At 50.1% G+C, this 27962-nt stretch overlaps 1 protein-coding gene across 1 annotated transcript; it reads right to left on the bottom strand.

Annotated features, from left to right (window-relative positions):
• Position 1: 1 nt before the first annotated feature.
• Positions 2-25714, bottom strand: LOC119187165 (gamma-secretase subunit Aph-1). Its single transcript, XM_075883637.1, has 2 exons — positions 25269-25714; positions 2-338 (listed from the first exon to the last, which is right to left on the bottom strand). The coding sequence occupies exons 1-2, from the start codon at positions 25712-25714 to the stop codon at positions 2-4; spliced, it is 783 nt and encodes a 260-aa protein (XP_075739752.1).
• Between the last annotated feature and the right edge of the window lie 2248 nt (positions 25715-27962).

Raw genomic sequence — 27962 nt, 5'->3', positions numbered from 1 at the left:
GCTACGCCGTCTGGTGCTCGGAGCTTTCGGGCGAGCTGCTGCCTTGTGCGAGACCCAGTCGGGACCAGGCGCGACCGGCCTGGCCGCCGGTTACGACGAAGACCATGGCGGCCGTCAGGAAGAGGAGGCCCACGATGGCGGCCAGCGGTACGCCGAAGTGTCCGCGCGAGTACATCAGCGTGGCGCCTGACGCGAACATGTGTGCTACCAGCGGGAAGGTGATGAGCAGCGTGCTCTGAAGGCACAGGGCTTGGAAGGCGACCACGCTCCACAGGGTGTGCAGCACCGTCAGAATGCCCGTGGTCAATGCCGACGCCAGGATGAACGATTCAGGAATGCTGCATAACGGTGAACAAGGAAACAGCTATAGCCGTCTGTGCAAAACTGTTACCATAGTTTTCTTTTGTGTACAGCGGAAGAATTGCCGCGCAGTGTGTGTATTGATGACACGGTAATACGAAAACATTTCGTGAAACATATCCAAGCAGTGTTTGTCTTAAGTGTGTTCAAAATACTTTGGGACTGCATACGTTTCAAGCAGTGCTGCCGAATGTCGGAGAGCAAAAATCGCTAGATTGAAGCGTAATAAGTAGCTAAACAAACCTTGCAAGGAGCTAAAAAAGTAGCTAAATCATTTTGCCAAGCATTTGTCTGGCATTTTCTCAAGTCCAACGAATTTACTGGTGGCTGTGTTAATTTACAGATTATAAACAAAACTATATGAAATGTTTTCTTGCACGCCACTACGCAGAACACCAATGATATGAAAGAAAAGTGTTCCAGGTTCGATTCCAATTATTTAGGGCAGGTGGGTTTTTCAGAAAAGCATCCAGGCTTCCGCGCTCATGAAAGACGAGCTACGTATGCACGAAGCTATATATATATATATATATATTATGAAGTCTTGGTTAGGATTACCTTTTATTAGGCCCGAGGAACCGGCAGCCGACAGCTACGATGAATGAGCCAAGATGATGATGCTACGCGACAACGATGAGGATGCATGAGCCACACATGATAATGATGATAATGTACCGGTGAAGTGGATGCGTATACTAAATGCCCACACCAATTCCCCCCACGTGAAAGCGGCCAGCCTGGCCACGGCAAGTCAAGAGGACAAAGAATGTCGCATGAAGGGCTTCATACGGGAGACATGAACAACCTCTGTAGTTCGATAACGGCGATCTGCTGGGGCTGCAAGTGGCGTCACGCGATAATTCACTGGTGAAGTCTCTTCAAGAACTGTGTTCGGCCCGATAAACCGAGGCTAAAATTTGTCACACAAACCAGGTGTGCGAATAGGCGTCAAAAGGAGCACTTCGTCTCAAGGTTGGAAGGATACAGCACGATGCGATTCATCATAAACTAGCTTTCTGTTTTGCTGGCGGGCTTCAGTGTTTATACGAGCACGTTGGCGGCACTGTGTGAGGCATGAAACGTATTCCTCTGAAGAGGAAGGAGATGAATTCGCTTGGCAGGTAAAGAAAGAGACGTCCAGGAAAGAAGTAGGGGAGCGTCCATAAACTAGGTAAAATGGCGAGTAGCCGGTTGTCCGCTGAATGGCCGTATTGTAGGCGAAAGTGACAAATGGTAGAACAACGTCCTAGTTTTTGTGGTCTGGTTGAATATAGGCGGCGATCATGTCAGCAAGAGTGCGGTGGAATCGCTCAGTGAGGCCGTTAGTCTTGGGATGATAACTAGAGGCAGTCTTGTGAGTTGTGCCGGAGGCGTGAAGTTCTTTCACTACTTGTGAAAGGAAGGCCCTTCCACGGTCACTGAGCAACACACGTGGAGCACCATGACGCAGTATAATGGCTCGGAGGATGAAATCGGCAATCTCAGAAGCTGAACCAGTACTAACGAATGCCGTCTCAGCGTAGCGCGTCAAATGGTCAACGGCTGTTACTATCCACCGGTTTCCAGCAGCACTGACTGGGAGGGGACCATAAAGATCGACGCCTACAACTTCGAATGGTGTGGCTGGGCACGGAAGAGGCTGTAGTGTACCAGCAGGAGCAGATGTTGGTAGTTTTCTACATTGGCAGGTAGTGCAGGACCCGACGTACCAAGCTACACTAGTGGTAATGCCTGGCCAATAAAACCGACTTCGAAGGCGATCGTAGGTTTTATGGTAACCAAGGTGACCAGCAGTCGGATGGTCAAGAAGCGCCCTGAGGACTTCGGACCGAAGCGATCGGGGTAGAACGGGAACCCAGCGCTGACCGTCAGGATGGTAAATTTTGCGGTACAGCACCGAGTTGTCCAGCTTAAATTGCGAGAGTTGGCGACGCAGCCTTGCATTAGGTGGACGGGAACTGCCAGTGAGGTAGCTTATAATACGTCGACAGTATGGGTCAGCCAACTGTCGAGAAGGAAAATCGTGGGGGTCGTCCAAAGGCAGCTAGTCTATAGAGGCGAGAGAGGAACCCGCCGTAGACGTGGGCTCTGAGGGCGTGTTCTGCAAATTGATGGCGGAAACCCCGAGTGAAGTCGCGTAGTGGGAAGCGAGAAAGAGCATCGGCGTCACTATGCTTTCTGCCGCACTTGTACACGATCTCAAAATCATATTCTTGGAGGCGTAGAATCCAGCGTCCGAGGCGTCCCGACAAGTTCTTGACTGTCGAAAGCCAACATAAAGCGTGGTGGTCGGTCACAATGATGAAATGGCGGCCATGTAGATATGGACGAAATTTCTGTACTGACCAAACGATGGCGAGGCACTCCTGCTCGGTGATCGTGTAGTTCCTCTCGGCTGCGGAGAGGACGCGGCTGGCGTATGCAACGACTCGCTCTCGCGAAGAGTTGTCGCGTTGCAGGAGCACGGCTCCTAAACCGCGGCCGCTAGCGTCTGTGTGCAGGAAGGTCGGTGCATCATCGTGAAAATGAGCAAGTACAGGGTCGGTCGTGAGGGCACTCTTCAACCTGTATAAGCCGATTCACATTCCTGAGACCACTGAAAGGGCATACCAGCAGCAAGTAACTTATGAAGTGGTGCGGCTATGGAGGCAAAGTTTTGTATGAATCGCCAAAAGTAATAGGCGAGACCAAGGAAACTTCGCAAATCTTTCGGTTTGTCAGGGCGAGGGAAGCGAAGCACTGCAGTAGTTTTATCAGGGTCTGGACGAATTCCGTCCTTGCTCACAACATGACTGAGTACCTTGATAGATCTGCTGGCGAAATGGCACTTTTTAGTGTTAATTTGAAGACCAGCGCCCGCAAGACAAGTCAGGACCTCGTCCAAGCGTTGCAGATGTTGAGAAAACGTCGAGAAAAAGACAGCAATGTCATCGAGGTAACTTAGGCAAGTCTTCCATTTCAGGCCACGCAGCACGGTGTCAATCATGCGCTCAAAAGTTGCGGGCGCATTGCATAGACCGAACGGCATAACATTGAATTCGTATAGGCCGTCCGGGGTTGCAAACGCAGTTTTTTCTTTATCATCTTCGTGCATGGGGATTTGCCAATAGCCGGAACGCAAGTCGAGGCTCGAAAAGTATTCAGCACCCTGTAAGGAATCTAGGGCGTCGTCGATGCGTGGCATGGGGTATACGCCCTTCCTAGTGATCTTATTGAGTGCTCGGTAATCGACACAAAATCATACGGAACCATCTTTTTTACGTACCAGAATGATGGGCGACGACCAAGGACTGGTTGAGGGTCGGATTATCTCCCGTTGGAGCATATCGTCTACGTTTTCTTCAATGATTTTTCATTCGGCTAGAGACACGCGGTACGGACGGCGGTGCACATTGGATGTTCTGCCGGTCTGAATACGATGTGCTGTAGCGGTTGTCTGGCCCAGAGTGGATGAATGAACGTCAAAAGAGTTTGCATGCTTTTCTAACAAATCAAGCAGCTGCTGCTTCTGTGAGTCATTCAAGTCTTTGTTGATGGCTGCTGTAAAGGCCGAGGAAGCAGCGTGATCTCCAGGATTGACTTTTGAGGAGCCAGGGGTAAGATGCACAACACACACAGGCTGCAGATCGGCAACGCAGGCGACAGTAGTGCCCCGTGGCAGTAAAATTTTATCTTGTGTGGTGTTGGTAGCAGCGAGTACAGTTGATCCATTGTTGAAGCGAGCCCCACCTGATGCGAGAGCTATGCCTTTATTAAGGCAACGCGGTGACGGAGTGACCAAAATGTCACTAGAGTCGACGTCGTTGGACAAAACTGTAACTAATTGATGTTCGTTTGGTGGTAACTCGATGTCTACTCCAGCGATGAGTCGAAGTGGCCTGTAGGTTTCGTCGTTGAGCAAGTGGTCCGTGTCAGTAAGATGTACGACACGTTGTGCTCAGCAAATAGCCGCAGAAGCAGAGGAAAAAAGTGCCAGCCTAAAATGAGTTCATGGGAGCACGGGGATAGCACAGCAAATTCTATATGATGAAGAATTTCGTCGATTAGTACACGGGCAGTATAGAGAGCGGAAGGGCGAATCATTGTTCCCTGGGCTGTAACCAGTGTCGGTCCATCATAAGGCGTCGTGACTTTTCGAAGACGGGCACACAAATCAGCACGAATAACAGAAAACGCAGCCCCAGTGTCTACCAAAGCATCAACGTCCACTCCCTCAACTGTGACCACAATCATATTGTAGGGGCGCGCTGGAGGAATCGGAGTCCTGTGTTGGAATGCAGTTTGTCCTCCAAAAACTGCATCGCTTAGTTTTCCGAACGCCGATCAGAAGTAAGGGAAGCAGGCTGAAGAGAAGAAGAGCGACGGTATGGCGACGGTGAACGGCGTCGGGTTGATCGGTGACTACTGCGCAGTTCACCCGATGCTGGTGGAGATGGAGACCGACGCGGCGGTGACGAATAACGGCGGCCCTGGTACAAGGCTCCTGCGGTATAGTCCCGTTCGCGTATGTCATACCCTCGGCGCTCGTCTTGCTTGCGCTTGCGGCAAAAGCGTGCAATGTGACCACGATAGCCGCAATAATAGCAAGTAGGCCGAGTCGATCGATGAGGAGGGTAGTAGCTTGCGCTAATTGCACCGGGAGAGAGAGCAGTCAGAGGGACAGGTGACGGCTCGGGCGGTGGTGATGAAAAGCTCGTGGGAAAGCTTGTGGGAGGTGCGGCAGCAACCGACGCGTACGTTCGTGACGGGGACGTCGAGCTGACGGTGCCTGGTGGTTCGGCGGCGGTGTGCGGGAACGATGGTAGAGTACGAGAGACAATGGGCTGCAGGTTGGCCATGTGGGTCATGGACGTGAGCTCTTCTCTAATGACATCCCGCAATGACGTTGAAGAAGACCGAATGGGACACATTTAAGGTAGTGTGAATCCCATTGATTCTGTTTCTTCACGTATAATCGCCCTTATCGTGTCTCGCAGGTTTGGATCAGTCGTAATAAGGGCCGCGTCACTGTCTGGTTGTAGGCGCATAGACTCAAGTTCTTCGAGGCGCTGACAGGTTGTCGCAACGTCAGAAACGGTAGCCAGATTCTGGATTGCAAGGGCATTGAATGCGACGGGTGCGATCCCCTTAAGAAGCTGGCGCACCTTGTCTGGTGTGTCATTGGTGTGTCAACCCGGCGGCATAGTGAAAGAACATCCTCGATGTAGGATGTATACGACTCCCCGATGTGCTGTTTCCGAGTCGCGAGAGCTTTCTTTGCGAGAGCCGAACGAACAGCCGGTGTGCCAAACACATGGCGAAGCTGATCTTTGAAGGCTGACCAGTCGGGGATGTCGATGAAGTGGTTGAGGAACCACGTCTTCGCGACACCCGTGATGTAGAATGACGCGTGAGCGAGTTTGTAGGTGTTATCCCACCGGTTAGCAGCGCCGACACGTTCGAAATCGTCCAGCCATTACTCCACATCTTCCCCGCGCATACCAGCGAAGGGATGGGGCTCACGCTGGAGGCTGTTGATGACGTGAGAAGGGGCGGCACGCGGTGGTTGAGCGGGAACGGCTGCAGCACCGGCCTCATCTTGGTGCGACATGTTTCCGGACACCTGGCCGAAGCGGTGACCTGAACGTAGCTCCAGGGGGTAGAGTGGTTGAGAGGATGGCGGGGGATATAACAGCACGCTCCACCACGTATGAAGTCTTGGTTAGGATTACCTTTTATTAGGCCCGAGGAACCGGCAACCGACAGCTACGATGAATGAGCCAAGATGGTGATGCTACACGACAACGATGAGGATGCATGAGCCACACATGATAATGATAATAATGTACCGGTGAAGTGGATGCGTATACTAAATGCCCACAATATATATATATATATATATATATATATAAATATATATATATATATATATATATATATATATATATATATATATATATATATATATATATATATATATTGTTATGGCGTTTATTAGCCGGCACACAGCGAGTCTACACAATGGCGACAGTAACGGCCAAAACACGGGGTCTCCGCGCGAGCGGCGTTCTCTTTGGGCAGACCCACTAGAAAGCACATAAGAGTTCGACCCACTTCAGTGTTCGGCGGCTTCTGTACAATTACCCCGGGGTCGAAGAGGGAGCCGCCTGGCGACCTAACAGCTTGTCACTACGAGCGGGTCATAGTAAGCCTTCAGACGCTCCACGTTGACTATGTCGCGCCCGCGGCGGCGCATGTCCGAAGATTGTTCAATTGGCTCGATAAGATAGTTGACCGGAGATGTGAGCTCGATCACACGGTAGGGACCGTCATATTTCGGGAGTAGTTTGGAAGAAAGGCCAGCTACAGAGGTCGGGATTGAGAGCCATACAAGGGAACCAGGAAGGAAGGTGGGCTCAGAAGTGGCGGAGCCATCACGAATACTCTTCTGCCGCTCTTGCTCATGCGTCGTAAAAGTCTTGGCAAGCTCGCGACACTCTTCAGCAAGCCTAGCGGTCTCGGAAATAGGTTTACACTCAGATGGATCCGGCGTGTACGGGAGTATCGTGTCGATGGTGTGTGACGGGTGCCTTCCGTACAGCAAAAAGAAAGGTGAAAAACCAGTCGTGCTCTGAGGGGCGGTGTTGTAGGCGTAAGTGACGAAGGGCAGTATGGTATCCCAATTCGTGTGGTTGGCGGCGACGTACATCGACAGCATGTCGCCGAGGGTGCGGTTAAAGCGTTCGGTCAGACCGTTCGTCTGCGGGTGGTAAGCAGTAGTTTTGCGATGGACAGAATGGCACTCAGTGAGAATGGCATCGACGACTTCTGACAAGAAGACACGGCCTCGATCGCTGAGAAGCTCCTGGGGTGGACCGTGGCGCAATATAAATCGATGTAGTAGGAAGGACGCAACATCACGCGCAGTAGCCGCAGGGAGAGCGGCGGTTTCGGCGTATCGCGTTAAATGATCTACGGCGACGATGGCCCAGCGGTTGCCAGTGGACGTCAGAGGAAGTGGTCCGTACAAATCAATACCTATGCGCCCAAACGGACGGTCAGGGCAAGGTAGCGGTTGCAGACCGGCTGGTGACATGTGTGCGGACGGTTTGCGGCGTTGGCAAGCGAGACAGGAGCGAACGAACTGCTGGACGTAGCGGTACATCCCGCGCCAGAAGTAGCGTTGTCTAATGCGATGGTAGGTTTTGAATACCCCAGAGTGCGCGCACTGTGGATCAGAATGGAAGGATTCACATATCTCCGACCGCAGACTGCGGGGTATCACGAGTAGCCACTGCCGGCCATCGGCGTCGTAATTGCGTCGGTGTAGGAGGCCGTCACGAATGGCGAAATGGTGAGCTCGACGACGCAAGGCACGCGTGGATGGCGTTGCGGACGGATCAGAGAGCAAGTCGATCAGTTGGGCGATCCAATTATCCTTTCGCTGTTCGGTAGCGATGATGTCAACATCAATGGCAGAAACAACAACCGAGGATACTGAGCAGAGCACGTTAGCTTCAGGCAGAGGGGAGCGCGAGAGGGCGTCGGCGTCAGCATGCTGGCGTCCGTTGCGGTAGAGGACGCGGATGTCGTAGTCTTGTAAGCGAAGAGCCCAACGGGCGAGGCGGCCTGAGGGATCCTTCAATGATGACAGCCAGCATAGTGCATGATGGTCAGTGACGACATCGAATGGGCGACCATACAAATAAGGTCGAAACTTTGTAAGAGCCCAGACGATTGCCAGGCACTCTTTTTCCGTGACGGTGTAGTTTTCTCGGCTTTTGTGAGCGTACGGCTTGCATATGCCACAACATAATCAGGGAACCCGGGTTTGCGCTGCGCCAGGACAGCGCCGAGGCCTACACCACTGGCGTCCGTGTGCACTTCTGTTGGGGCCGTAGGGTCATAGTGGCGGAGAATGGGAGGAGACGTCAACAAGTGGCGGAGCTTCAAGAACGCGTTGTCGCACTCTGACGACCACGAATTGAGGGGCCCGTTACTTCCGAGGAGCTTCGTCAGCGGTGATATAATCGTGGCGAAGTTTCGTATAAAGCGTCGGAAGTATGAGCACAGGCCCACGAAACTACGCAGTTCTTTGACGGACGCAGGTTTTGGGAATTCGGCCACGGCCCGAAGCTTGGCTGGGTCAGGAAGAATGCCATCCTTGGACACGACGTACCCTAGGATGGTGAGTTGGCGTGCTGCAAAGCGGCACTTCTTCAGATTTAGTTGCAAGCCGGCATTGCTCACACGTGCGAAAACTTCTTTTAGACGTTGGAGATGGGTGGAGAAATCTGGAGCGAAGACAACAACGTCATCGAGGTAACACAAGCACGTGTGCCATTTCAAGTTGCGCAGTACGGTGTCCATCATGCGCTCAAATGTCGCAGGTGCATTACACAGACCAAACGGCATGACGTTGAATTCGTACAAGCCGTCGGGTGTGATGAAGGCAGTCTTCGGTCGAGCGTCATCAGCCAGGGGTACTTGCCAGTACCCCGAGCGCAGATCGAGAGAAGAAAAAAATTGGGCTCCGTGAAGGCTGTCAATTGCGTCGTCGATGCGCGGCAGTGGGTAGACATCCTTGCGAATGATCTTATTGAGCCGTCTGTAGTCCACACAGAACCGCACAGAACCATCTTTCTTCGCAACAAGAACAACAGGAGACGCCCATGGACTGTCCGAGGGCCGAATGACGTCGCGTCGGAGCATATCGTCAACCTGCTCGTTAATTTGCCGGCGTTCAGCAGGCGACACGCGGTATGGACGTTGCCGTAATGGTGGATGAGCACGAGTGTCAATACGATGCGTAACAGTGGACGCGCGACCGAGAGAACTTCGCCCGACATCGAAAGAAGAACGGTATTCTTGCAACAGGTCTAGAAGCTGGGAACGCTGCACTGACGTAAGGTTGTCATCAATGAATGGGCCAAATACATCAGGAGATGATGGGTCAGAAGTAGAAACAGCACTGATGGTACGTGAATCGGGACAACGCGAGTCTTCGGGTACGTCCAGGACTTGTGCGTCGTCGACTGCTTCCACTCTGCCGAGACATTCCCCTTGAACCAAGGTAACAGTGTACGGGGATGGGTTGGTCACAAAAATAGCGGCGTTGCCTTGGGTGATTTGCACGGTCGCGAAAGGTACTAGCAACCCTTTCCTCCTGGAAGCACGGTAGGATGGCGAAACAAGTGCAATTGTGTCGGAGAGACCGGTGCAGTAGACCGATACGCCCATCGTCGAGCTTGGAGGCACTATAGTATCGTCTTTCACAAGAATCTTGTTCAGTGTCGAGGGACCGTCTTCTGGCGTCAAATGCGAGAAGGGCGAGAGTTCAATTTCGGCGGCGGCACAATGAATGATGGCGTCGTTGCGGGAGAGAAAATCCCATCCCAAGATGACGTCATGAAAGCATGCAGGAATGATGATGAATTGGGCGACATACAGAACGTCCTGAACGACAACGCAAGCTGTGCAGCCTGCTGTAGGATTAATACGATGTGAGCTAGCGGTACGAAGGGACAGTCCAGAAATCGGCGTCGTCACTTTTCGAAGCAAGCGGCAAAGGTTTTCGCTCATAACTGATACCGCAGCTCCAGTGTCAATAAGAGCAGATGCATGAACACCGTCCACAAGCACGTCAATGACATTAGATGGGCGGCTCTGAGGGCTTTCACAATGCGATAGCGTCGCAGTCCTTGCCTCTGGGACTGCGACGACTAGTTTTCCCGCTCATGAGCAGAAGAACTTGGCCGCATGGGGGACAGAGACCGACGTCGTGGAGACGGCGACCTTCGAGCAGACGGACCTGGGCGAGTCGACAGTGGCACAGACGGCAGTTCCTCGTTATACGAACGGCTAAGGTGGCCAGCAACAGGAGAAGTGGGAGCCGGCTGTAGTCGAGAGCAATAACGGGCTACGTGACCGGCGTAACCGCAAGCCAAGCAGATGGGCCGGTTGTCGGGTGTGCGCCATCGGTTTGCCAGGGTGGGTCTCGCCCGGAACGGTGTCTGGAAAGGCTGCATGGTGGGCTGAAAATGAGGCTGAGGGGTTGCGCCAACATATGCAGCCGGCATACCCGCTGCAAAGGACGGAGGTCGTGCGGCAGCTTCGGCGTAAGTCACTGGTGCAGGCGCTTGAACGACTGGAGGCGGCCTTGCGACCACTTGGGCGTAACTTGGGGGTGCAGGGGCCGGAAGTTGTTGTGGGTGGTACGCAGGCATGACCTCCGCTATTTCCTGCTCAATCGCTCGGCGGATGGGTGGAAGAATGGTAGGGGCCGATTGTTGAGCAGCCGGTGGGTGGGCAAAGGGCAGGAGAGAGAACTGCCGCGCGATTTCTTCACGTATGAAGGACTTGAGATCTGCCAGCAGTGCCACCTGATCACAGCTCGCCTCCAAGCCTGTAAGCCCTGCATCTCGTGATGTGGAGCGACGGGTCATCGAACGCTGCCGGCGGAGCTCCTCGTAGCTCTGGCACAGCGTGATGACCTCAGCTACTGTGCCTGGGTTTTTGGCAAGCAGCATCGTGAAGGCATCATCGTCAATGCCCTTCATGACGTTCCGGATCTTGTCTGATTCGGACATGCTGTCGTTCGACTTCTTGCACAAGTCCAGGACATCTTCAATGTAACTGGTGAATGACTCACCAGCCTGCTGAGCGCGTTCGCGTAAGCGCTGCTCGGCTTGCAGCTTGCGAACGGCAGGGCGGCCAAAAACGTTGGTGATAGCAGTCTTGAAACCGGACCAGGTTGCAAACTCGGACGCGTGGTTGGTGTACCACAAACTTGCAACGCCCGCAAGGTAGAACACCAAGTTTGTCAACTTGCCGTCCTCGTCCCATTTGTTGGGGACGCTTACGCGCTCGTAAATGGCGAGCCAGTCCTCCACGTCAGTGCCATCGGCGCCCGTGAAGATGGGTGGATCGCGGATCCTGGGGACACCGGGACATGGGGGTGGCATGGGAGGAGGCGTTTGCTGAGAGGCGTCGTGGGACATGGTAGATTGCAGCGTACGTGAGCGTAGTTCCAAGGGCATCGAAGGGGATCGTAGCACTCTCCACCAATTTGTTATGGCGTTTATTAGCCGGCACACAGCGAGTCTACACAATGGCGACAGTAACGGCCAAAACACGGGGTCTCCGCGCGAGCGGCGTTCTCTTTGGGCAGACCCACTAGAAAGCACATAAGAGTTCGACCCACTTCAGTGTTCGGCGGCTTCTGTACAATATATATATATATATATATATATATATATATATATATATATATATATATATATATATATATATATATATATATATATATATAAGGAAAAGAAGTGTATACTGTTACGGGTGTCTCTTGACCACCGCCGTCAGCAGGTTGTGCTCGTAACTTGCATCAGGACCGACGAGAAGGGAAGTACCGGCGAGACGGCGCAGAACAGCAAATCAAAAGAGTTTAATACTACATAGTTAGACCAAAGTGGACATTCGAGTTTACAAACAACGGTAAGAAGCCGAGGAGCAGAGTTCCGGCAGAGTCTCAATCCAGACTGCTCCACCCAGTCTCTCCCTGCGCGTTTTTAAAGGGTTCCAGACGCTTGTGTGACGTCAGGCGCCTCCAGACATGACCAAATATGGAACACCTTGTGTTCGCACCACCTACCACGCCACTGGTCACGCCACCGATCACGCGACTGATCGCGCCACGGATCACACCACCGGCGTTCCCACACTCAAGAGCCAGGTGCGAATGAGCCACGAGCTCACCGCGTTCTCGCGCACAGCACATGACGACCTTCGCGGCAGCAGCGTCTCAGGTTCCTCGGCGTCTGGGCATACACTTCTGCGCCTCAACCCCCGATACGTTTACAGGCCCGGGAGCGTTCGCACGCTGTCCGTGGTCTTGCATTTGGGCCCAAAGGGGTTCGCGTAAAATGAAGCGTAACAGACGTCCCCCTCGCGGATGGAGATCCCGAATGGCAGGGGACAGCATCCACTGTCAACAGGGATCAGTCGTCGAAGCTCGTAGCCCTCTTAACCTGGAGCACGGTACGTGATACCTGGCTCCAGGCCCTGTTCCGTCTCGTAAGGTAGTTCCGCCAGATTTCCCCGATGTTGTCGAGGTTCGCCGGAGGCTGGAGGCGAACCATACAATGGAATCCAGCAAATGGCGACAGTCAAAAGTGGCCAAAGACAATGGTATGAGCTCCTTTCCGGGGCGACCCCGCAGGGGCTCGTCGGTGGGGCTGGTCGCCAGGCAGCTCCGGGTGGTGAGATCATCACACCCCACCGCTTCAGGTCTTTCATCAGCAAGAAGGGAAACCACAGGTTCTTCCGGCGTTCCTGCCAAGAGTTTGGAACCGACGTGGTGTCCGAAGAGATGCCAGATGACAACGAAGTTTTCTCTCTGGGAGAGCAAGATCCTCGCCATGGTAGAGCCGGTCGACTGAACAAACAATCCACGGGAAAACACAGGATAACAAAGCCACTGAAGAAGCAAGCGCGAGACACGTATCCACTGAGCCCCGCCAGGCTTACCTTAAACACAAAAGTCTCAATCTTATTACTCGTACAAAGTACTAAATACACCCCTAATTTCGTTGCCCACCTAACGACGCACAGGTCTTCCAAAACTACGGAAGAAATAATAACACAAAAACCTATGTCAGGAAGAAAAACAATCGAGGCCAATTCATGACCTAGGGGCTTCGGCTTAAGCCATCGGCATTGCCATTGAGACTCCCCTTTTTGTACCGTATTTCTTATGAATACTGCTGCAAAACGAGGCTCCAGCGCAGGAGGCGACCATTTTTGGAAGAAGTGGACTGCAGCCATCTGAGAGGACAGTGGTCTGTCTCTATTATGAACCTCGAGCCTGCAAGGTAGCACGACAACTTTTGCACTGCCCATACGAGACACGCACATTCTTTCTCGGTTGCGCTATACGCTTGTTCTCGCACAGTCAGCTTACGACTGGCATAAAGAACTGGGTGTTCACCATCCTCTCCTCGTTGGCACAACACTACTCCCATGCCTCGCTCACTAGCATCACACTGAACTATGAACTCTTTCGAATAATCAGGTGATTTCAGCACAGGTTGACCTGTTAAGGCGGCTTTTAATGCTTTGAAAGCCTCCTCTTTACGGTCATCCCAGATGACAGTTTGTGGCTCAGTTTTCCGGAGCGCGTCAGTTAAAGCGCTAGCTAATTCCGAATATCTCGGGATGTAACGTTGATAGTAACCTGCAACCCCCAGAAATGAGCGGATATCTGTCTTTGAGCGTGGTTGCGGGAAATCACGTATGGCAGCCACCTTGAGCTCAGAAGGTCGGAGGCGTCCTTGTCCGATTATGTGACCTAGGTAGATCACCTCAGCTTGAGCGAGTTGGCATTTAGGTGCCTTCACAGTTAGTCCCGCTTCACGCAAACGCGTTAGAACCACTCGCAGATGTTGCATGTGTTCCGACCAAGAGGACGAATACATCGCCACATCGTCTAAGTAGGGTAAAGCGAATTCCCCTAGTCCTCGTAACACCTTGTCCATAAGGCTTGAAAAACAGTATGGTGCATTTTTCAAACCGAAGCTTAATACCTTAGGGCGGAACGTTCCCAACGGCGATATGAACGCTGCATATCTGCTAGCCCTTTCGGTGAGAGGAACCTGCCAGTAGCCTCGAACGAGATCCAGCGTGGAAATATATCGAGCTCCACTAACCCTCTCAATGCGCTCTTCAATGTTTGGTATCGGGTAAATCTGATCTTTGGTGATCGAGTTTAGCTTGCGATAATCCACGCAAGGGCATGGATCTTTTCCCGGCACCTCAACTAAGATTAAGGGCGAAGTGTAATCGCTCTCACAAGGCTCGATCACGCCTAATTCCAACATCTTCTTCACCTCGGAATCCATAATCTCTCGTTGGCGCGGTGACACTCGGTAAGCTTTGCTACGCACGGGTTCTGAGGATGTCAGCTCGATGTCATGAGTAACAACCGAGGTTCTTCCAGGCCTATCTACAAATAAGTCCTGAAATTCTGTCAGAAGATCCTGGAGCTCGATCTTTTGCCCCGGCTCTAACTGCGCTTTCGATATTAATACTTTGATTAGTGGTTCACCATCCTCACCGTTTATGACTGATGCAAGCCATGGAAGTTCAACTGGAATCTCCTCGGGGATGTTCACCATCATGCATACCACTGCCTCCCGTTCTCGGTATGGCTTGAGCAGATTGCAATGATACACTTGCTGTATCTTTCGCTTTCCTGGCAGGCGTATCACGTAGTTTGTGTCAGAAAGCTTTTCAACTACGTTTGCGGGACCTTCCCACTGCACTTCTGACTTGTTTTTCTGCGACGGTCGCAGTATCATTACTTTGTCCCCGACATCGAATCGACGGGTTCTGGCTGTGCGGTCATAGTACACCTTTGACCTATGTTGCGCTTTAGCCATGGCTTGCTCTGATAGCCGTTGAGCGCTTCTTAAACGCTCCAGTAGCTTCAAAACGTACTCGACCACTACTGGGTCTTCGGCTCGGCCTTCCCACGATTCTCGAAGCAAGCGAAGAGGAGATCGCAACGAGCGGCCGTACACGAGCTCGGCTGGTGAAAACCCCGTTGCTTCATGCGGGGCAGTCCTTAACGCGAACACGGTAGCCGGCAAACATAGCTCCCAGTCCGTCTTCCTTTCGTAGCATAACGCCCTCAACACTCGCTTCAGAACGGAGTGGAGCTTCTCCACGGAGTTAGACTGAGGGTGGTAGACTGAACTATGAATTAGTTTTACTCTGCACCTTTCCGAAAACGTAGTGGTAAGAGCACTAGTAAACACAGAGCCTTGATCCGACTGTGTTTCGGCGGGAAAGCCAACTCGTGCGAATATGGAAAGGAGCGCGTTAACTATTTCCACAGAGCTAAGTTCTTTAAGTGGAACCGCTTCGGGGAACTTAGTCGCTGGGCATATCGCGGTCAGCACGTGGCGGTACCCCGACGATGTCGCCGGCAGTGGGCCTACAGTATCCACTACGAGCCGCCGAAACGGCTCTGTGATGATAGGCACCAGCTTCATCGGCGCCCTCGACTTGTCACCCGGCTTACCTACACGCTGACACGTGTCGCATGTCCTTACAAATCGCTCTGCGTCGCGGAAACAGCTTGGCCAATAATACTCCTGCAACAACCGTCCCTTCGTTTTCTTGACGCCTAAATGACCTGACCAAGAACTTCCATGCGACAAGCGCAGTAAATCCTCTCGATAAGCTTGAGGCACGACCAGCTGATCAAACATTACACCCCTTTTGTCAACATACTTCCTGTACAGTATGCCATCCTTCTCATAATAACTTATGTTTTTCGGGGCTATCTCTTCATGTACCCTGCTCTGGATGTTTCGCAAGCTCGGGTCTTTATGTTGTTGATTCCTCAAGGCCATGCTGTCTACCATTAACAGTCGCTGTAAGCTTTCCGACGTAGGCGCTACAAGTAAATCTCTGGAATGCTCTTCCAATATTGCTGATGGTGCCCGTGCCGTAGCTTCATCCTCCACGGATGTGACCCCCTGCTGTTGTAACGCTGGCGTAAGTTCGCCCTCTGCTGGGGAGTCCTGCGTCAGGTCGATTTCAGCTAAAGGGGACTCGGCAACTGCCTTCGCAGCGAGTTCCCGTGCTTTCGAACGCGTTAGCGCCATCACATTTGCCTCCCCAAACAGCTGCCCTCTCTCGCGCAGCATCTTGTCAGATCTATTCGAAAACAGGTAAGGGTATTGCGGAGGGAGTGCCGGCGACACGGCAGCTTCCGTCTCGAGCGTGCCGAAAGGGCCTTTGATAGTTACCTTTGCGACGGGAAGGCATGCACTACACGACTCTACAGCCTGCTTGATCCAAGCACACTCACCCGTGAACATTTGCGGTTCAACGTACGAGCTGTGAACTACGTCCATCGTAGCCGCAGAATCGCGCAGTACGCGGCATGGCTTCCCGTTCACTTCAAGGTCGCGCATGTAAGGTTCGAGAAGCTCGATATTCTCGTCCCTACCACTGATGGATAGCAACACAACTTTTGGTTTCTTACAGTGCGCCGCAATGTGACCGGGTTTATGGCAGTTATAGCAAAGGAACGGTTTCCTCGCTTCTAGCTTCCTTTGCTGTTCTAACGCAGGTTCGGTGTTCCGTTCCGACTCCGACGTATTTACGATTCGGCCATTCCCAATTTCAGGCTCTTCCTTCGTTTTCACAGGCCTTCTCTTTGGCTTGAACCCAAAATCGGGACCCCCTTTTCGACCACTGTCACTGCCTTCGCGAGCCCGACGTGTGACGAATTCCTCTGCTAGCTCTGCGGCTCTGGCTACAGAGCTAACATCTGGCCTGTCTTGCACCCAATGCCTAATGTTCTCTGGTAACCGGTTGTAGAATTGCTCTAGTAAAAAACACTAACCTTTGCGTGGTCACCGAAGGCCTTCTCCTCCTTTAGCCATTCCACCATGTTTGACTTCAGTTTATAGGCAAATTCAGTGTATGACTCACTCCTTCCTTTCTCCAATTCACGAAATTTCCGCCGGAATGCCTCCGCGGACAGCCTGTACTTCCTAAGCAAACTGGATTTTGCTTTATCGTAATCGTCGACCTCCTCAGTGGATAAACGAGCGATTACTTCTGCTGCCTCGCCAGGTAAGAGTGTGAGCAAGCGCTGTGGCCATGACTCACGGGAGAACCCCTGCTTCTCACACGTCCACTCAAAGTTCACCAAGAACAACCCAATGTCCTCTCCGAGTTTATAAGGGCGAATTAGTTCTGTCATTTTGAGCAATATGTGCACCCCTGCACTGTTTGCCTCGCTTCTCTGCCCTGCCGTTCGCACGCGCTCTATTTCCACCTCGAGTCGCTTTAACTCGAGCGCGTGATCGCGTTCCTCGCGCTCTCTCGAACGTTGAAACTCGAGTCGTTTTAATTCGAGCTCCCTTTCCTCACGCTCTTTCTTTTGCGGTTCTCTACGCTCCTCTGCCTGTCTCTTTGCGGCTTCCCTTTCTCGAATTATCTCAAGGATTTCCGTCAGCTCATCTTCCTCAGCCTCCAGAGCACCAATAGCCTCGATCAATTCTGGTTTCCGGAGTGCGTCAGAAACATCCAAACGCAACTCCTTTGCAAGCTGTAATAACTCCGCTTTACGCAGCAACTTCAAATTCATGGCTGTGTTCAGTGCGACCTTTCCTACTGTACACAACTATCTTGCCGCAGCCCACTTTGGCGACAACAATAGTTCGAATTACCAGTTACGCTTCCACACTGAAAAAGCCTGGCAAAACTCAGCAGACAAAGCCCCGCACTCACCACTCAACAGCCAAGAATTCCGCGTAGACCCTCGCAAACACTGCATCTGGTTACGGCCTGGCAGACGAGACGGCTCATGGATCTGTGTCGCAGCTCAGCCCTCGAGTCGTCGAAATGACTGCAGCATCCCACCGCTGCCACCAGTTGTTACGGGTATCTCTTGACCGCCGCCGTCAGCAGGTTGTGCTCGTAACTTGCATCAGGACCGACGAGAAGGGAAGTACCGGCGAGACGGCGCAGAACAGCAAATCAAAAGAGTTTAATACTACATAGTTAGACCAAAGTGGACATTCGAGTTTACAAACAAAGGTAAGAAGCCGAGGAGCAGAGTTCCGGCAGAGTCTCAATCCAGACTGCTCCACCCAGTCTCTCCCTGCGCGTTTTTAAAGGGTTCCAGACGCTTGTGTGACGTCAGGCGCCTCCAGACATGACCAAATATGGAACACCTTGTGTTCGCACCACCTACCACGCCACTGGTCACGCCACCGATCACGCGACTGATCGCGCCACGGATCACACCACCGGCGTTCCCACACTCAAGAGCCAGGTGCGAATGAGCCACGAGCTCACCGCGTTCTCGCGCACAGCACATGACGACCTTCGCGGCAGCAGCGTCTCAGGTTCCTCGGCGTCTGGGCATACACTTCTGCACCTCTACCCCCGATACGTTTACAGGCCCGGGAGCGTTCGCACGCTGTCCGTGGTCTTGCATTTGGGCCCAAAGGGGTTCGCGTAAAATGAAGCGTAACAATACCTAAGGGCTCGTTTTTCCGTGTTTTAACACAATATTAATGAGCTCTAACAGACAGTAATGCTAAGGAATGTACAGGGGAAGTTGTTAGAACCAATGGAATGTAAATAAAAAGAAAAAAAAGTGGATAAATAAATAACCAGCCGTGAGTAGGAATCGAACCGACGTCCTTCGAATAACGTGTTCGATGCTCTAACCACTGAGCTACCACAGCTTTTTTTTTTCTTTATTGTACTGAGCTACCACAGCGGCCTTCCCTTCATCCGCTTTTTTGGGTTTATATGTGAATTTAGAAGTAGGAGTGACAGTCAGCGCCATCTATAAGCCAAGCGACAAGTGTGAAAACACTCTTTATGCGCATGTTTGGCGTCACGTAGCACGTGAACCTATTTTGAGCGGGCAGCTGATTAATAGTCCCTCGTATACAACCTAACGACACCAAGTCTGCCAGTACGAGACCCTCGTTTAATGAAATAAGGGAAAGAAGTGTACACCTAAGGGCTCGTTTTAACACAGTATTAATGAATTCTAACAGACAGTAATGCAAAGGAATGTACAGGGGAAGTACATACGAAGGAACGTTGGAAGAAACACACATTTTTGCACGTTCGTCCGTCGTTCCTTAACGCATGCAAAGCACTGGGTCTGCAGAAACACCTCTTTATGTATATATATATATATATATATATATATATATATATATATATATATATATATATATATATATATATATATATATATATATATATATATATATATATATATATATATATATATATATATATATATATATATATATATATATATATATATATATATATATATGTCATCTTTCTTTTTGAATAATTACCACTAAGGCGATAAGAAGAAAACTCCAAAAGGACAATAGGACAACGCGTTGGAGGAGCAAGGGATCATTTTTTTTTGTTTTAATTAGTGAATTACAGATGTGTCCGGAAGTCAAAGTGCATGCAAAGTCCACGCAGATGAAGCGACGCCAAGGTCATGATTTTACGGGAATATGGACGCTCACTTCACCACCGTGTAGATTTTTTAACACGAAAATGTTTTACGCCGTGGTCCACCACGGCTCCGCTGACGTACTTACGGAACTACATCGAAAAATATATTGAAAAAAATCGGGAGGCAAGCATTCGTCGCGCGGATTTGAACCAGCACCAATTAGATTTTCAGCGCGTGATGTTAACCACAGTAGACGCCACGAAGCGTACTTTGAGTACGCTTCGTGCTTTGCTAACGGGAAGCGATTTATGTACCTTCTTGCAAGGAAGCGCAGCCACTATTACAAAGAACACACAACACAAGCGCTTCCACAAGGATTGTAATAGTGGCTGCGCTTCCTAGCAAGATGGATCCTTACCAACTGGCTCGATACAATTGTTTATTGATTTATGTACACCATAAGCCGTTTGGAAGTCCTCGGAGCTTCGAAACTTGGGTGTGTTCTTGTTATGAGTGGCGAGATGGCGGGACAAGCTCTCGTTGGCTAAAGCCACCGTGGCTAAAGCCTAAGATGGCTCTAGCGTTGGCTCCTCCACGGAGCGTGGTCTCTCCTGCGCGTGAGCTTATCATATTCGTAATTTGGGAGAGGACGAAGGTCACTTCGCGTGCTGTCGCGGCCACGTTTATGAAAGGAGCACACTGCTGACACACGACCTTTTTCAAGTAACCATGGAATGAATTCACTCGAAGAGATGATTGCCTCACGAAATCAACGCTGCAAAAATTTTAAGAATCCGTCCAGTGCGAGTGGAGTTACAAAGGTTTGTCGCATGCTGCATTTGCCTTCTCTCCTCTCGACCCGTCGAACGCGCTGGAAGCTAAGCAGGGAGGGATGGCAGGGCCACAGAAAAACCTCACGCGCGCATCGCGACCTTGAGCGCTTCTAAATGCGAAGCATTTCTTAGGGAGCTTCGGTGACTTTGAGCGTATCTATCTATCTATCTATCTATCTATCTATCTATCTATCTATCTATCTATCTATCTATCTATCTATCTATCTATCTATCTATCTATCTATCTATCTATCTATCTATCTATCTATCTATCTATCTATCTATCTATCTATCTATCTATCTATCTATCTATCTATCTATCTATCTATCTATCTATCTATCTATCTATCTATCTATCTATCTATCTATCTATCTATCTATCTATCTATCTATCTATCTATCTATCTATCTATCTATCTATCTATCTATCTATCTATCTATCTATCTATATATCTATCTGTCTATCTATCTATCTATCTATCTATCTATCTATCTATCTATCTATCTATCTATCTATCTATCTATCTATCTATCTATCTATCTATCTATCTATCTATCTATCTATCTGTCTATCTATCTGTCTGTCTGTCTGTCTGTCTGTCTGTCTGTCTATCTATCTATCTATCTATCTATCTATCTATCTATCTATCTATCTATCTATCTATCTATCTATCTATCTATGGATCGATCTAGCCGCTTACATTTGGGTGCTCTCGTGGTCACCCCCGTAACTTAGCATGAACCAAATTAGCATGGGAGGGTAAAATGGTTTGACGAATATGACGCGCTGGTAAAAACATGAACAATGTCACAATCCCGCCGCGTACGTCGTCAAACACTTCTCGCCAGACAGTGGCACATACCCACGGGCGGGTATATGCCGTTGGTATGCGGGTACGTGCCACAGGTGATAGACAGTGCCTACCTAGGAACAACGAGAACCCACATGGGCAATTTTAATGTGCGAGCGTTAAGAAATACTCGACATTGGTAGCGTCGACCCGACGAATGCAAAGAATAAATGTCAGGGTCTCAGCTGGAATCAACCTAAGCATTCTGCGTGGCAATGAAGCATTTTACTACAGAGCTACGCCAGGTCTCAGAACTATACTTCTCAAATAGACGCTGATCTTTGTGAAAAGTCAATAGTGGTTGCTGTGCTGCCTACCCAATTTCATAAACATTACTCATGTACTCCTTTGATAGAGTCATCACGTCGGGTTAACACCAATTGTGGTTATTTGCCATACGCTGAAGTTGATTTATGTAGTAGTGTCCAGGGCCAGCATCTTCGCGAACATCTGCGCTTCATATCAGCTTCTGATGTTGCTAATACGCATGTTCCAGTTGGCATCGTTACGCAAGTGCAAAGATCTGGTTATATAAACATCTGCAACTCTTCAAGTTATGTCTGTGCGTGCAACATTTGTCCGTATACCTAGCGTCATTTTATGACGCGTCGCACAATACATAATTGCAACACAGTCACCTTCCCTCCACATACTTCGCATAGCGTCGATTCTCAGGTACGTGGGATCTGCCAATTTTTTAGTATTTTTTTTCTTCGAATGCGCGGTTTCTTTAGTGTGATCGCGCGCGCACGCGTGTACAAGTAGCGTTTTCCCGCGGCAATATTTGTAACGAGTGAGCGCACCAAGTTCAAATCAGCCAGCGGCTGACGATGGGCTTACTAGGTGTGATTTTCCGGCATATTGCATGGTTTGTCGAGAGAAGAGACAGCAATTTTTTGCTTACTTTGATAGTTTATTGTGAATTCTAGGCCGCGTCCTGTGCTATAGTATTCGGCTCGCGTGTTGTAGGGAGCCTTTACTACTGATCGGCAGCGTTTTCTGACCATGCTCAAAAAGTGTTGCAGGGCCCCTTCAACGGTCACTCTACTATGGAAAAGTTGTTAGCCGTCCCGTGGGCCTCACACTTGATGAGGCCCTGTTAACAAAAATTACGCCATGAACGAGTTCACGGCGTCGAATAAGACGCGTTTGCCCACAGGAAATAAAAAAAGGCTGCGTTAAGTTAAGTGGTTAAGTGGTTAAGGATTTAGAGTACTTGATACTCTACTATGGGAGAGCATATAGCCATAGAGTAACATAGATATAGCCGTCCCGGAACAAGGATTCCATGGGACGAGCGTTGGTTAGGAAACAGTGTTCAACGATTTTGAGTACTTGGTACTCTACTATGGGAGAGCAGGAAGCCGTCCCACTATACATAAAATATCTCATGCAGCTGTGTGTGTAGAAAACAGCGGGTAACGACTTGGAGTACTAGAGGTACTCTACTATGGGAGAGCTTAAAGCCGTCCTGTTGGCAGCTCTGTGTGTTTAGATAGAGTTGATAACGATTTAGAGCACGATGTACTCTACTATGGGAGAGCATAAGCCGTCCCGTTAAGAAGACGTGTTTAGAAGAATTGGTTAACGATTTAGAGTACTCGGTACTCCACTATGGGAGAGCTGAGAGCCGTCCCTTGGAAACGGAGCCTCACAACCGTGGTACTAAGGCTCACACTTTATAATACAATTTAATACATTGGCATGATACGTGGAGTGCCGGACGACAATGAAGCTGTGGAAATGCGGCCCCATAGGGCGCGCAGGCGACATGTTTATTTGTACGCGCAGTTTTCCAATGATTGGTGGTCTTTTCATCATGTGCTTGTCGACAATAGACCGTTTCTGATATCTCTATCTGACCTTTTATTGAGGTCACTTGTCATTCCATGGTTCCACATCTTCTTGAATATGGCCGCGTGACCTTCGTTGTTGAATGTTGTAATAATGAAAGTGTCGCGCTGTGTGAAACTGGCATGAGGAAGGCGAAAATCACAGCATATTTATGGAATGAATGATGATGAGTGGGCGAAGCATCCGTCAGTCCGCCCGTGCTTTCGTCCGTCCGTTCCTTCTTGCTTCTGCCCATACGTGCGTTGGTCCTTGCTTCCGTCCGTGCCATCTTCCGTGTATCCGTCCATACTTGCGTTCGTCCCTACGGCCGTGCGTCCGTGCGTTCATTCGCCCGTTTGTGTGTCCGTCCGTCCGTGATGACATAAAACATAAAAAACGCAATGACATAGAAAGAAAAAAACGAAAAGAAAACACACTGTTCAACGCAGAGATGTGGTTTAGTTGATCAGATTACAGCCTGTGTATTTTAGCTAGTGCAGCGGAATAAAAGAAAATAATCAGACTTGTAAACAGGACGGGCACTAGATATCAAACTGAAGTTTACTGACACTGTGGGCTTTGCGAACGTCTGTATATTTTCATCGCGTTATATCAGTAAACTTACATTACAAGTCTAGCACTCGTCCTGTTTACGTGTCCTTTTCTTTCATGCTTGTTCCGCTCCGTTTGCAAAAATGCACAAGAAAAGCACCCCTGCAAAGTGGCGTCGTTGCAGGGCTTGACGTCCCCGCATGGGAAGCCTAAGCCCGGCCACCTGGTAAATTTGCTGGTTTCGGTCAGTAAGGATCATTCCTCCCTAATATGTCAGACACCCACATTCCAAGCTTCGCTTAATTGCCTTCATTCTCCCGATAGGGGAAGAGATTCCCGAATTTATTTTAAATAGGAAAATTTGGATCGGCTACGTCGGTTAAGTGGCACACGCCGCACATGCTGCAAACATGGGTTGTTAAGCACGACATCCATTGGATACTCATCGGCAAACAAGTAAGGTCCTATCAATCAAGCCTGCGTTGTAGTGGTTCGTGCTTGCACAGTGTGCGCCGCGCATGTGTGGATGACGAGTGCAATGCTGCGGCTCGTCACGGGTTATCTGTTCCACAAGCTGCCGTGAAGGCAGCGCCACGTATCGGCGGCACTTTTTTTTGCCTCGTGATACGGGATAAAGTAGGGACGCCTAATGACATTGAGACTGTAATCACGCAATATTTTTCCAGTAAAGAAGTTGTATTGTAGACGCAATTTGTACATAAACAAACGAAACAACGAAAACAAGTAAGAACAGTACGAATCTTACAAATTAGCACTAAAGGACAGTAGGCGCAGTGTAAATGCTTTTCTACAGGGCAACACTATGGAAGTGCTGCTTGTTTGCGACCTTGAAAGGCAATTGAAAAGAAAAGTTCAATCTATTCACATTGCAAGAAGGATGCTTAATTATGTCAGTATATTTGACAATATTTCTACTTCAACCAGTATCTAGTCACCTGTTCTGGCCAGTATAATTCTACTTAAGCGTTCTGTTTTCGTTTTACATCTTGCATTGGTTTTCTTATATTCGAAAGACGTTACGAAAGAGCTGGTCTTCTATTTTCTGGACCAGCAATGAGGTGACCACTTTGGACACGTACACGTGGTGGTATATTCTAGCTATCGTACAGAGGACGTCTCGCAAAAATGCACGCACACACATCGCATGAAATTCGAGAATTTCCAACCAGCACGTGCCTTAATTTTCGGAGGATGGAAAACGACTGACGTCAAGCCGACATCTCATCAAACTAACGAGGGGTTGGATATTTTGTCCTTCCGTCTTCAGAGTCTATATGCGCTACATGACTCTTGGAAACTAATCCCCGCTCACTGTCGCCAAACCGTTCAAGGCATTACTCCATCTGTGACAGTTTTTAGAGATGCCAACGTCAAGGTAATCTTGCCGCTCTGCTTTCCACATTTAGCGAATAAAAAAATCCTATGACGTGGTAAGTATGTACTTTTCCAGTGAGCCTTCCCTTCATTCTTTTTATGACCAGAACTCAAAATTGTCACATAGATCTCCTTTTTAGGCTTATACCATCCTCCTCCATTCTTCCTTGCGTATAGCAGCGCTCTGTCTTGCAAGGATAGATAATCTAGGCAAGTTGATACGGTTGTCATCTTACAACATCAGCAACGCGCTCAATGACTAAGACAAAAGCTAGTGTAGGAACGGAAACGGTTGTGTTTCACGCGAGTCTACGCGCATGCCTAATGTTTATATGAGCCCACTTGTCACTGCGACGAAGTACATCAGGGCATGTGAATCCGCAGTGACCGCCGAGGCGAATCGCGATGGGAAACCGTGCCGTGTGGAGCTACCATGAGACGTACCTCTTGGCGGTACCCGCGACACCGGGAGGAACTCCCGCATCGGCAATGTCCGCCAGTGGGTTGAGCAGTGAGCAGGCTCCACTGGCGACGCTGAAGCCGAGTCCCGAAGCGTACGCAAGCGCAGCCCTGCTCCGAGCCAGTTGCGCATCTCCGGCGAGCGCAGCCAACTTGAGCGAGTGGTCCGCCTTGCGCAGCGCCTGTAGGGTGGCGAGTCGGGCGCCCTCTTGGAAGAGCACGGCGATGGCTACGACCACGTCCAGGGATGAGCCGAGCGGCGAGAGCACGAACCAGGCGAGCGAGGACAGCAGCAGCGATAGTATCCAGCTGAAGGAGGACAGGAGCAGCACCACGACTCGGCTCGGGTGTCGCGCGATGGTCAGCGCGAACATGGACAGCGCCGGTCCGAAGCCCATCAGGCCGTATCCCAGGCTTTCACTCACGGTCATGATCGACGCACGGCTTTTTCTCCGGCTGGCTCTGGAGACGTCTTGACGTTCTTGTTCTGGTTCACGTATTAACTGTGACGCATACCCACTGTGTGGGATTGGCTAAGGATTGGCTAGGTTTTATAAAATAGTATAAAGTTTTAGAATAATTTAAGGACATATGCCAGTCATCACGTTATTTTGTAGGATGTAGTCCAGGTATTCTCGCAGTAATGTTTGGTCAGAAGCATTAGTAACGATACGATAAATAACAGTCGTCGGCAAACGTGAATGTGGAAATTTGAAGATACATGCAAAGGTATACGTTGTTAATGTGAACTAGATATAGAGGACTAAGGGCAGAGCCCTGTGGCACGTCTAGAGTCGAGTATCTCTCTAGAACAAGGTCTTAAATTTCTCTTCTTGCCCTCTTAGCACTAACCCATTGATCGTCTTTTTTGCGTACCAGTTTCTAAATAGGGACTTCGTCCATGGTCCCTACAGTCGTAACTTGCCAAGAAGTTGTACATCCTCAACGGTGCCCAGATGTGGGCTTGTTCTTTGTTAGCCACTGTCACACAACTAGCAAAAGCCAGCTACGTACAAAGATGTATGCAAGGTGAACTGCAACACGTTTCCAAGTAACCCTCAACCAATCAATTTTTGCCGGAAACCAATGGCGTTTGCGTGACCTGTCAAGTCCTAGCCGACACCTACGACTTCGTCGCTTCGTGCCCCGCCAGCCTACCTCCCTTTTCATCCCCCTTCCCCATCCCAAATAGACAGGCTTGGGAGGAGTACCTGCGCGGCTGCTTCACCTTGGATGTAGGGTGCCTCGATGGTCTGGGCGCGTGTATCGAGGTACCTTACTTGTATGCTCGACGCTCCTGAGTGAAGTGCGCCTGGGCAGCGGCCACCTGTATATATTGGCGTCCCGCAATAGGGTCTGGCCGCTCAAGCATGCAGTTCAGCAACTCTGTGGTTACTCTTAATAAATAAAGGTTTATCCTACCACCATGAACAGCTTCAAAAAATGGTAAAAATTTTAGAGTACGAGCAGAATTGGAGATGCATCGCGTGCTGTATACAATAGCTTTCGCTCTTCTCTTGTACCGACAAACACTCTGGAAGCTAAGTAGGGAGGAATGGCACGGGTAAAAGATACGTCACGCACGTGTCATGACCTAGAGCACTTTTAAGGACTAAGCACCTTACGGAGGCCGTTGTGCGTTGTCCATTGTATCCGTTATACGCCATGACTATCAAGGATAAGCGCGTTAGCTCATGCAAGGCACCTGATAACGATGACGCTTAAAGCTCGAGTGGACGCTGCGGTGCGAATGCGTATAAAATTGCGTTCCAGACCACGGAGCATTTCCTTTTTGTCAAGGATGAAGACGGACGTAAGGCGCGGGAAGCGGCGACTCAAGAGCAACGCCGACGACAAACTGCTCCGAAGGTGAGGGCGTGAAAAGCAGCGGCAAAACGACAAAAACGCCAAGCGGAGTTGAGGGTGCGGGATGCAGCAGCTTAACGGCAACGCCGACTGGCTTGTGCAGTATGTGACGTCTTAATGCGCTGTATGATGCATTTCGTTGACTGGGAACAGCCAACAGCCACACGTAGAACGCAGAGAGACCTCGCATTTGCCAAGTTCAGGCTGCATTCGATGGAACAATAATTGGCTCTGCATTTCACGGACCGCGTGGCAATAATAATGAGTGCAAAACGAAATCCTCTGCTCGAGACGACATGCTATTTATCACTAATAAACATTGTATATTACTGTCGAGCTTGTCCTGCGCCCGGGCAACTCCTTCGGGTTCCACGAAGGCAAAACGGAATCCACCACTCAAGACGGCATACTATTCATCACTAATAAACATTGTATATAACTGCGCTCGTCCTGCACCCGGGCAACTCCTTTGGGAGTCACTCACTATCACTCTAGCGTTTCAACTAGCCTGCCCCAAACATTGTATATACCTGTACACCGCTCTGTCACTCGTATACATACGTGAGTGGTTAATGGCACGAATTTACGGTGACAACAACCGATCTTGCTGCTTCGCCCACTCGTCGTCATTCACTTCGTGGATAGGCAGCGATATTTTTTTTATTTGAACGCGTGACTTTCAGTGTGATCGCGAGTGAGTGAGCGTGCACATGGTGGCCCCCTGCGGCGGCCGCAATAACTACACAGCACGCGACACCTAATCTATACGAGTTTTATACGAAAATCTACTCATCCGAGCCAAGCTGTATAAGC

This window comes from Rhipicephalus microplus, unplaced genomic scaffold, assembly GCF_043290135.1.
Source record: "Rhipicephalus microplus isolate Deutch F79 unplaced genomic scaffold, USDA_Rmic scaffold_18, whole genome shotgun sequence".
NCBI lineage: Eukaryota > Metazoa > Arthropoda > Arachnida > Ixodida > Ixodidae > Rhipicephalus > Rhipicephalus microplus.
This window is presented reverse-complemented; position numbering and strand designations above follow the sequence as displayed.

Coding starts and splice junctions, on each gene's coding strand:
- LOC119187165 (XM_075883637.1), bottom strand. CDS start 25,714: ATGACCGTGAGTGAAAGCCTGGGATACGGCCTGATGGGCTTCGGACCG. Junction 339..25,268: donor GTCGCGGGTACCGCCAAGAG/GTACGTCTCATG, acceptor ACCGTTATGCAG/CATTCCTGAATCGTTCATCC.